The sequence below is a fragment of the Geotrypetes seraphini genome, chromosome 5 (assembly GCF_902459505.1).
Source record: "Geotrypetes seraphini chromosome 5, aGeoSer1.1, whole genome shotgun sequence".
NCBI classification, from domain to species: domain Eukaryota; kingdom Metazoa; phylum Chordata; class Amphibia; order Gymnophiona; family Dermophiidae; genus Geotrypetes; species Geotrypetes seraphini.
This window is the reverse complement of record NC_047088.1, coordinates 222,769,778-222,781,836: the sequence shown is the minus strand read 5'-3', so window position 1 is coordinate 222,781,836 and position 12,059 is coordinate 222,769,778. Positions and strand designations below refer to the sequence as shown.

General features: G+C 41.8%; 1 protein-coding gene across 1 annotated transcript in view; it reads right to left on the bottom strand.

Annotated features, from left to right (window-relative positions):
• RND3 (Rho family GTPase 3) overlaps nucleotides 1-12,059 on the bottom strand; it is a 37,318-nt gene that overhangs the window by 24,466 nt on the left and 793 nt on the right. The window contains exon 2 of the mRNA XM_033946971.1: nucleotides 11,865-11,952. Within this exon, the coding sequence (XP_033802862.1) occupies nucleotides 11,865-11,952 (88 nt within the window). The remainder of the gene's footprint in view (nucleotides 1-11,864; nucleotides 11,953-12,059) is intronic.

The following is a 12,059-nucleotide window of genomic DNA, read 5'->3' as shown; positions in this document are numbered from 1 at the left end:
TCCCAGTATATATGCATATTTATGCTTCTTTCGTGGACTATTCTGCACATATGTCAATCGCTATCACCAGCGACTCTTCTCATGTAAATTTGGCAACCCTCCATGAACCTTCACAAACCTCACTTGCATGTGCAATTCTTCAAGAATGACTCATCTTTTTGAAATTGTTACATTTACGGCCACAACAGCGAACAGTCGGATTTTACCGGCGATAGAGAATCTGGCCCTTAGAGACCAGAGGACTCAAAAGACCTTTTATAAATGTTATAAAGTTTTATCTGAACAATAGAGAAAGCCAGGAGGTTTCACTGATCCTTTACAGGGTGTTTATCTATATAATCATGCCAGAGGAGGAGAAGTTACTCCCTTTTTGAGCCAGCATGGCAGGAAGTTCCTACCCCAGCCCATTGTAGGCCAAAGAAGCCCACCACTTTGCAGCCAGGAGTCAAAACTTCCTGCACACTCTGCTTTCATATTAAAGAATCTGGACTTTCATATTAAAGAATCTGAGGGATAAGCAAGGTGAATATTTCCAGCACTAGTAACTCGAAATCAGTAAAGAGAAGTTTAGATGGGGAAAAAAAAACCAAGTAAGTCCTTTTACTTCTTTTCATCCTACTAATTGTATATACACTTCTCCCTCTGTATTTGCTGTGATAGGGGATTAACAGACCCGCAAATAACTTTTTCATGTTATTCGCTGTTTTCTATTCAAAATCATTGTGAATATGGCCAAACCACAAATAACATGGTGAGAGACCTGGCCTGTTCCTGAAGGAGAGGCAAAACACAGTGAAGAAAGTGCTGGGAATCAGCAATTTTCTCTGTAAACACTTGCAATCAGTGATTTCTTTATGCAAGCTGATGTAATTGGGGGGTGAGGGGGGAGGAGCCAGCAAGCTAAAAACCGTGAATAATCAAAATTGCGATTGCTGAAACCGTGAATACGGAGGGAGAAGTGTACTCTTGTGCCTTTTCCTTACAGCCCATTGCTGTCAGTGGGAGCATCCATTGACGTGGGCCTGCAGAAGCATCTCAATACAATTTCCTCTTCAGCATATAGCTCAGTGGCCACAGCATCATTTCTGTACAAGATAGTTAAATACAAGTTACAGACGATGATTTTCCAGACATCAAAACTAAGTAGGAAATTCCTATTAAAATACACATAGTACTTCAATTGGGTAATCATAACACTTCTGAAAGTAGTCCGTAGATGCTACTGCCCTAGATTTTAAAACAGTGGTTTTCAAAAGCTGGAAAAACAATCCAAAGTCTTGGCAGGACTCTGGCATAATTCCAAGTGTATTAACACAGAACATACCCAGAACATGAGTCTCTAGGTAGAATGGGGCCCTTTTTGTGCTAGAATCTGGTATTAATACATTATCAATGCAGCATCTTTAGGGGCATTCCCTGTTTCTTAGAAGTCATGTGTTAATGCTATCATTAGCACATGGTACCTGCAGAGTACATAAGAACACGTTCCAGCCTCATATAGGAGTTACCAATTGCTCTAACTGAATTATACCGTGTTTCCCCCCCAAATAAGAATGTCTTGTATTAATTTGGGGTCCAAAAAATGCACTAGGGCTTATTTTCAGGGGATGTATTTTTTTCCCATGAACAACAATCTCCTCTCCCTTCCTCTCCTCCACCCCTGTCAATTTTGAAAGCAAAAGAGGAGGTTTTGGAGCAGCTAGAGAAGTTATGGAGAAAAAAAAAAAAAATTAAAAATTGGGAAATCCAAGATGGCCACAATGGCAGCATTTTGGCAACAAGAAGACTGCTTCAAAACACTTCAGGGCTGAACAAAAAATTCAAGAAATAGGATTTTAGAGGCGAGAGGACCAAAGAGTAATTATTTGTCCTGGATCTTATATTTTACCAGTATTTTAAATTCAAAACAAAATTTTACCTTACGTTTGTATATGTTTATCAGCTCCAATTACACAGCCCCGGTTTTAACCACTGTCAAAATATTTTGAAAGTGTTTATTCCAGTGAAAGAAAAATGTTAAGTGTTGTAAAAGTTGTGGGCAACAAAAAAGCATTTTTAACAATTATTCTTTATTTAGAAACCTCTGCAACTCAAACACATGTAATGCAATCACTTTAAATATCTTAGGGCTCCTTTTACAAAGGCACTTTAAAGGTTTTAGCGCACGCTAAAATGCCGCACGCACTAGCCGCTACCGCCTCCTTTTAAGCAGGTGGTAATTTTTCGGCTAGAACTCACTAATCCTGTGTGTGCACTAAAAATAGGAAAAAAGGGCCAAATTTTGCATATCTGTTTTCAGAATGGTAAACAAGTATCTGACCAAAGAAACTATCTGACCAAAGAAAGGATCAGACACTGCAGGAATAAGATTTCTAAAATTTTAATCTCATCTTTAATAACAGAACCAGCATGGCTGAAAATGCTTTAAGTCACCCGTAATGATCTATTGCTATAAAAGGCAGGCAACTGAAACATTTCCTTGGATATTTTTTCAACAATTGTGCACTATCCTACAACTGGTTCTCCTAGCTTGGAATTTGTAGCTAATATGGGCAAGCACTTCCAGCAGATTTCATAACTATTTGATTCCCTCAACTATGGTCCAAAAAAATGGAGAACCCAAATGGAAGCTTTAATGTGCTACATTACTTAGATGCTGAGTTCGTACTTGAGAAAGTTATATGAAGCAGCAAAATGAACTCCTCAGATACAGTTCTTACAGTATTGTAGGATTCCAAGCAGCAAAAATAAATTTTTACAGCTTAAAAATACTTTTCCTCAGGGAAGCTTCAGTGAAAGGAACTAGCTTATAATTAGTGTTACATTTTCTAAGGTGAAAGTGCAGACTATGTGCAAGTCACTGTAGACCTCATTTATTCTGAAGCCTTTAAAGCCCCCTTCTGGATTTAATTATATGCTAAATCCCCTGACAAGGCCACAGCATTTTTGGCTTCATCCAGAATTACTTCATTAGTGTGTTTCATACAGGGGGGTCATATTTCAACCTCTATTTACAAGCTACTCAAAATTAAGACAAATGGGAAATCTACTCTTAGAGACAGTTTCTAAACAAGATATTAAATATAGAAAAAACCTGGACAAATGTAGAAATTTTTATAAAAGATGATCTACAAATGTATGTTTTTTCCTAATTGTTTCTAGATTCTAGCCCACAAGCAAAACCTTGTACATAAGATTGTGTCATAGCACAGGTGGCTCAAATCTGTGCTTCAAAATGAGGTCAGTAAGGGAGTGAGGGGGGGGAGTCTCTAGAATGAACCTTGTAGGGTAAAAAGGTTACATTTATGTTTTAGATTTCCTATAAAAGGCTAGGTAATTTCAGATAACATGCAAATTTTTTCCAATATGAAGGCATTCTGGAAGGATGTTCGATAGGTGAGAATTCTGTTTGCTGCTCAACTGATCTTTAGTAGGCAAACCCCTTCTGCAACAAAAGGTGTTTTACAAGATTAATAAGGTAAAATTTGACTAAATACTGGTCACTGACCAGAACCCCCAAATCCTCCTTTGAAGTCCCAAAGCAGGAGGGATGCCCACTCCCTTCTGCAAGAACCCCTGCAGCACTCCCTACTGCTTGCTGACCCCCCCTTCCCAAACCGATGACCTGCCCCAACCACCAATACCTCCGAATCCCCACCCTGAAACCCCCAAACACCACCCCCATGGGAGGGACCTTAGGTATCTGGCCACTCCCAGTGCATTCCAGAATGCAGTAGGAAGGAGGCCCAAGACTTTGGTTGGCCTTAGGTGCCTGGGCCTGTCAAGGCCTTAGCCCTCCCCGGTGCATCCCAGGGGAAGACCCGTCATTGTGAAGAAGTGGGCCAGATAATGTAGGCATCCCTCCAGCCAAACCAATAACGTAGAAGAAATGTGGTCGACTCTGAAAGCCACCATACAGGAAGCGACAAACCGCTATGTTAAATTAGTAAGTAAACGGCGTAGGAACAATAAGCCACAGTGGTTCACTGCAGAGATCTCAGACCTCATCAAGAAGAAGAAAAATGCATTCATCTCTTACAAACAATCAGGGAAACATGACTCTAGAGCAGAATACCTGACCAAGTCTAAAGCCGTCAAAACTGCAGTCAGGGAGGCTAAATTCCACATGGAAGAGTCTCTAGCAAAGAACATCCAGAAGGGAGATAAATCATTCTTCAGGTACATCAGTGACAGAAGAAAAAACTCGGGAGGGATAGTACTTCTTAGGAAACCAGACGGAGAATATGTGGAAAAAGACTCGGAAAAGGCACAACTATTAAATGAATATTTCTGCTCAGTCTTCACCCGAGAAGCGCCGGGGCAAGGCCCTCAGCTACAGACAAGGGTTAGCTCGGCTGACCCATTTAGTAATTTCAAGTTTACACCCAGCAGTGTCTACGATGAACTGTCAAGGCTCAAGGTTAACAAGGCTATGGGGCCTGACAACCTACACCCCAGGGTGCTCAGGGAGTTGAGTGATGTCTTGGCGGAACCGCTGTCCGTGCTCTTCAACCTCTCCCTTAGTACAGGCAGCGTCCCATTGGACTGGAGGACGGCTAACGTCATTCCACTTCACAAGAAAGGCTCAAAAATTGAGGCAGCAAACTATAGACCAGTGAGTCTCACATCAGTATTGAGCAAACTAATGGAAACCTTAATCAAACACCAATTAGACACAATCCTTGATGAGGAGAACCTGCGGGATCCCCGTCAACATGGATTTACTAAGGGGAGATCCTGCCAATCCAACCTGATCAGCTTCTTTGACTGGGTGACGAGGAAGCTAGATGTTGGGGAGTCCCTGGACATCGTGTACCTGGACTTTAGCAAAGCATTCGATAGTGTACCACACCGCAGGTTGCTAAGTAAAATGAGTTCTATAGGATTGGGCGAGACATTGACAAAATGGGTTGGGAACTGGCTTGGAGGTAGGCTTCAAAGGGTAATGGTAAACGGCACCCCCTCTGAAATGACGGAGGTGATCAGTGGAGTGCCCCAAGGCTCGGTCTTGGGCCCGATCCTGTTCAATATCTTCATAAGTGACTTGACAGAAGGGCTCCGAGGTAAAATAACATTATTCGCCGATGACGCCAAGCTAAGCAATGTAGTGGGCAAAAGCACAACGGACAAAAACTCAATGCCCGACAACATGATGCACGATCTACTCCTACTGGAGCGCTGGTCTAGGACCTGGCAACTCAGTTTCAATGCCAAAAAATGCAAAGTTATGCACTTGGGTAGCCAAAATCCATGCAGGACTTATACCCTTAATGATGAGATCCTAACAAGAACGCTAGCAGAGCGAGACTTAGGGGTGATCGTCAGTGAGGACATGAAGGCTGCCAATCAAGTGGAGAAAGCTTCATCTAAGGCAAGACAAATCATGGGTTGCATACGCAGGGGTTTCGTCAGCCGTAAGCCGGAGGTCATTATGCCATTGTATAGATCCATGGTGAGGCCCCACCTGGAGTACTGTGTGCAATTTTGGAGGCCGCATTATCGCAAGGACGTGCTGAGGATGGAGTCGGTCCAGAGAATGGCCACTCGGATGGTCTCGGGACTCATGGATCTCCCGTACGAGGAACGGTTAGAAAAATTACAGCTATACTCACTCGAGGAGCGCAGAGAGAGGGGAGACATGATCGAGACGTTCAAATAACTCACGGGCCGCGTCAAGACAGAGGAAGATATCTTCTTTTTCAAGGGTCCCACGGCAACAAGAGGGCATTCGTGGAAAATCAGAGGCGGGAAACTGCGAGGTGACACCAGGAAGTTCTTTTTTACTGAAAGGGTAGTTGATCGCTGGAATAGTCTTCCACTTCAGGTGATTGAGGCCAGCTGCGTGCCTGATTTTAAGGCCAAATGGGATCGACACGTGGGATCTATTCACAAGGTAAAGGTAGGGGAGGGTCATTAGGGTGGGCAGACTGGATGGGCCGTGGCCCTTATCTGCCGTCTATTTCTATGTTTCTATGTTTGGGGGTTCCGGCAGGAAGGCGTGGGCAAGGGGTCCCCCTGCCACAGCTGCTCAGCTGATTGCAGCCCAGGCATTCCCCCCCCCCCCCCAATCAGCTGAGCAGGCAGGACTCTCCAAAGCCAGCTCAGCTGATCGGGGATAACTTCCCCTGCCACAATCAGTTTACGGCTGCTGCGACCTGACTTTTAGAATCTTGTAGTGGCATAGATGGGCAGCTGAAATGTAGGCCAGGGATTTCCAGGCCTACATTTTAGCCGCCTCTCTTGGCTGAATTTAATCACGATTCTGTAATTGGCGCTGTTGTGCGACTGACACATTTTCGGTGACCACTTAGGCAGCTACAGACATAGGCACAGGTTACAGAATCCAGCCTTATCTGACTAGTTTTACGGAAAGGTAGAATGCCAGTGCAGGCCTCATACTACAGCATCCATCATCTGTTAGCATTTCAGATAAGTGAGATGCTTTTATAGATATGAGGATCGTGGTTCACAGTATTACGTGTTGAATAAATTGGGCAATTTGAGTTTAACATACAACTCTTATAATTAAGCACTATTGGTTAAGGAATCAAACTGAAAAATTGGAGCAGCTTGATGCATCTCTCTAAACAGAGCTTTGCTCAAAATTTGTCAACTGTTTATAGTGACAAAAATGGTAGTGTCAGTGAACACAAATATCATTATAACAGATTACTACTTTTTTTTTTTTTTTTTTTTTAATACTGTAAATCTTTATTCATTTTAAAGCCAAAAAATTACTACTTTCACTTTGAAAATTATCCCAGGAAATCTAGCCACTAATTTATGCAGACATATTTTCTGTAAATAGATTCATTTATTTTTGAAAATTCAAAAGTACACTTAGATGGGGCAATTCTATATGATATTTTCTCTCAAGGAAATTTCTATAGACTAAAAAAAAAAAAAAAAAAAGTAAACAAATTTATTATATAGTCTAATAAAGCTTTCTGATTTTATTTTGTATTAAAAAACAAACCACGGAGAGCCAGCAAGACTCTACAACGAAGTTTAAAGTTACTGAACATTTTTACCAGCAATTGCTTTCTCTCCGGAGCACTGTTTGTTTTCAAAGGGAGGCGCTAGGACTGGGAGGGAACTGTTTCAGCGCTGATGTGACAAAAGCTATGGACGGCAATTCCCGTGCCGGCACTCAGGACAGTGCTGAAGAAAACTTTAAACTAAGCAATTGATGCCGCTTGCTTTCTTCCCCCAGGGCCAGGTTTCAGCAAAGCAAGGGGAGGGAAGCCAACTGCCCCGAAGCCGCATGACAATAACAAACCGGCAGAATTAGGTGGCCACTGCAAAAAATTGTTACCGTATTTTTCTGACCATAAGACGCACCTAGTTTTAGAGGAGGAAAAAAAGAAAAAAAAACCCAAAACACTCTGAACCAAATTGTGTATATTTAATAAAATATACCAGGCTCTGCACCCAGCCCCCCTCACTCCCTGCACCCTGTCCCCACTCCCTACCAGGCTCTGCAGCCAGCCCCCTTCCTCCCAAGCTCTGCAACCTGTTCTCCCCCCCCTCTGGTGGTCTAGTAATAGGCCAGGACAGGGTATAGGGCAGGTCTAAGTGGTAGGCAGTCGCAGCCTAGCCCCCCCCACCACATACACAGTACCTTTAAAAGTCTGGTGGTCCAGCAGTATATCGGCAGGAACGATCTTTCCGCGCTCCTGCCCCTCCCTCGCCGGACAGCTGCCTCCTATCTTGCGGCCAGCGATGCACAAGACAGGAGTAAGCTTTTCACACTCCTGCCTAGCCCCGCACCACTCCCGCCTAGCCCCGCACCACTCCCTGAATGGCTGCCTTCAGTTCTAATGAGTCCTGATGGCAGCCATTCAGGGAGCGGCGTGGGGCCAGGCAGAAGTGCGAAAAGCTCACTCCTGCCTTGTACACCGCTGGCCGCAAGATATGAGGAGGCAGCTGTCCAGCGAGAGAGGGGCAGGAGTGCAGAAAGCATGCTCCCGTCAATACATCGCTGGACCATCAGAATTTTAAAAGGTACCGGGGGAAGGAGGCGGTTTAAAAAATTGTTACATTCACTCCATAAGACACTTTTTTGGGGGAAAGTGCGTCTTATGGAGCAAAAAATACAGTATTTCATTTCATTACTATGAAGACAGGGTAGCATTTATCACTGGATTAGGGCACTGTGGGCAGTTTCATGCCCTTATGCAGCTTGACAACTTGCCCATTTAATGCACAATAGAATTCATGTTGTTTGTACAGTATTCAGTTTTGTTTCCAAACAATCTGCTTGTCATCTAATAAAGTGCAGCAGTACAAAAACCTACAGCAACATTAATATCAGATGTTAATATGTGCAAATGTATCACTGAAGTCTGGAAATGAATTATGCAATAATTTTTTTCCAATTTAAAGCATTGAGGATTAAAATGTTCTACCTAGATATAAAATTAGACAGTCAAAGATACATCTCTGAGGAACAAAGTATTTGAAGGGTCAAATCTTCCCAGTCACAAGAAGCAACAGAATGTTAATCTTTCTGCAGGAGATAAGTAATAACTTCTGCCTAAATTGGTATGGACAGAACTGGTCAGTGAGGCAACTAGGGCTGTGTGAGGGATATTTCTTTCTGGTCTACAGGTCACAAAGCAAGAATATTCCTAGGTATAATTATTTCAAAGGTACAAGTTGAAGACTCAGAATTACAGTATATCCTTTTCTATTACCATACACTTAAGTTTCAAATTCTACATTTATAGAATTGCCAGTTTTGATTTGTTCATCTAGCACATTTCAGCTTGTACAGTAATTTTTTTTTACCTGTCACAGTATTTAAGACATCAAATGCCATGCCATATTTTATATTTTCCAGCGTGTGGTGTAAATGCATTTAAATTAATAGCTATAGTACACTGCTATAAAAAGGCAGGCACTCCCAACTGATGCTGTATTTTTATTAACTCCACAGAAGGTGAAGTATAGAAGCACACAACTTTTTGGAAAAATTATAAACCTCTGGGGTGCTCTGAATACTTGTTTCTATCAACTCATTAAATGCTTCAATTCCAGTCACACTGGCATGAATCATACTCACCTTCTGAAGGAAAAACTACAGCTATTTAAGAGGCCATACAGTCCCACTTCCATTCTGAGGCCTCCAGATGAATGGGACTGTTGGGGCAAGTTAGGAACATAACCTAGGAACTGCCAATTATCAAGGGTAGAAAAGGTTTTTGACTTTTTATTATTGTTTCCAGGCCTTGCTAGAAGTTTCTATCCAGAGTTAGGATATTTACACTACTACTAAACCACTTAACTAGTATGAAAAGAGAATGCTTGAGAAAAAGACAAACCTGATTTTTGAAAGTCTTAAAGTATAGTTTTCAATTCTGAAAATGTGAAATCTTAATAGTCACATTCAAAATATATGATTGCTTTTGTTCTCTAGAGCCACTTGAAACTATTTGGTCTTTATTATTCTAATCCCTATAGCTTTGGTATAGTAGAAACTGTTTTCTGACTTACTGCTTACAATTCCTTAACAAAAGGTTAGATAACTCTGTAATGAGGAGGAAAGGAAGCCAAACTTTTTCAAATGCCATGCTTTACCCAGCCCAAGAGGAAGTGGCAGACAACTCACTAGAACACCGTTTCACAAGCGGTGTACTGTAACAAGGTCTCCCTTTCCTGAGCCATCCTCTCTCCCTCCAGCTGAATGAGAGCTCTGCCCCATGCTACATCAATGTACCTTCACTTTAAAGTTTAAAAATGCCAAAGTCAGGGCAAAGTCTGGGAGGGGTGAGCCAAGAGCCCCCTCTAGCAAGGGAACTTGGGGCCACTACCTTGTTTTCCTACCTTTCCCAATGCCAGCCCTTTGCAGGATCTACCAGCTTTATAGTGAACCTTCAGAGTAAAGCAAGGCAAGGACGAACTGACAAAACTGTACTGTTTCTAGTAGTCAGGGAGGAGGTAAAAGGCATACCGAAGCAGGAGGTGAGGGTGGAGATGGAGAAATAGTTATGTACAAATACATGCAACAGACCCACACAAGTGAGGTGGGTGAATCCACCAACTAGATATTCTCCACAATATTTGCTTGTGTTCCATTATATTAAGCAAATATAAGTGTCGGAGAAATAAAACTTTTTTCTAGCCCATGTATCACCTAAGCAGGGTACAAGCAAACATACATAAAAAAAATAAAGCAGACAGTCTTAATACCTATTAACATCCCCATCTTTAACATCACTGTATCATGGAGCGAAAGAAGCACTATGATGAGTGAGAGAAGAACCTGATGAGATCTCAGATTATGCTAGTCCCATAAAGATTTCAGATGAAGAGGAAGTAAAATATTTTAAATGTGTAATTTATGCCTCTTAAAACTTGCATTTCCACAACCACCAACATCAAGAAGCCCATCCTCCTCAACATAATCCCCTTTAATACCTAGAACCAAGCACCACATCTCTTCCATCTGTATCTTCATGGGAGCAGCTAGTATATGGATGGGAGGAAGAAGCCAGGATACTGGTGCTCCACATTAACTTGCCCACAGGGATGAGAAGACTGGCATTACCACTTACCACAATCGCTCTTCCTTGTAACCACTTCAATTACAAGTCTGTGCTATCATTCATTATTAGTTTAACTATATTACCAGTTTGGAGAACATGCCTATGAGCCATGGATTGTGGTAAAGCCTAGCTAAAGAAACCTATACTAAAGCTAACAAGATAAGGCTGAAAGAGCTGAAGACTGTACAACAATAAAACCCATGCATTTCAAAATTACTGTAACAGCACTAGTTTTATGCTACCAGTACAGAACTTCCTTTTCCTGTTTAAAAAACCCAACTAGACCCTACAAAGCTGAAAGTCATTAAAAAACTGTTTCAGATACAAACAGGAACAAAAATGTTATGCTACAACTGTGCGGTTTGCTTCAGTCTACTTTTTTTTGTCTCTTTGACCTCCACACATACTAAGCTCGGTTAATTCTTTATAATGCCAGTGTTTTGTACTTGTTAATTTAATCAGATACCTTTTACACAACTGCACACAAAGTGATCAAGTAGTAACCATTTGGCACTTTAACATTAGGGATAGGAGTCGTTTAGAATGGGCCAAGTAAAAAAAAAAAAAAAAGGGCACTGCATACTTTCTTTTTCTAAACAGATGCTGCAGCTGCCCAGACATGTAACTTCGCTAAATATTCTCTATTTCAGGTGTCTCAAGTTTCATGTAATACCTGCATGGAATTTATTAATCTTCACTAGAGAGATGAGCATGCATAACCTCCCTATGACATAACTGCTGTAAATAATTTTTTTTTTTTTAAACTCTCCTTAAATCCCTACTGTGTGAAAAGCCAAATTGTGATGTCTGCTACAGGTCTGAAGAGAAAACAAAGCTGAGGGTTATCCTTCTCAGATTCATTAGTCAATGTGTCATGAAATGCCAGAAATTTCTAACACTACTCTCACCTCTTTCCACTTTCAGAGTATGCAACAGCTCAGCAATAAGTGACTCACAAGTAATTGTCTCCGTTGTCAAATACCAACTTTCCCCAAGGGATCATGCCATCTGATTTAAATAAACGCCTTTTCCCATCTGCTCTACAAATAGCTAAAGACTTCACATTTTCTACGAACGTGATGGAGAAGAATGATGGCAAATCCTTTCAAAAATAATCTTAGAGGTGATCCATATGCACCATCAGTTTATGTGTGGGTGGGTGGGAAGACAACGAAGATAGTTTACAATGAGCACCTCTGGAAAATACCCCCTCCCCCCCCCCCCACACACACACCAAGAACACTAACCCATCACCCACAGCATGCACAGGTAAGATGTCAGAGGAAGGATACATGCAGATTTTTAAGTAACTCTTACCCGAAGTGTCCCAAAGACTCAGTTCTATTCTCTGAGTGTCGATCTCAAAACTGGCGGTGTAATTTTCAAAGACTGTAGGAACATAATTCTGCATAACAAAGAAAATGGGGGGGGGGGGGGGCGCAAACCCCGAGATTAGTTATCTCCTCGCACACAGTGCATCGATCTAACACCATTGATCATGTGCGATTCTAT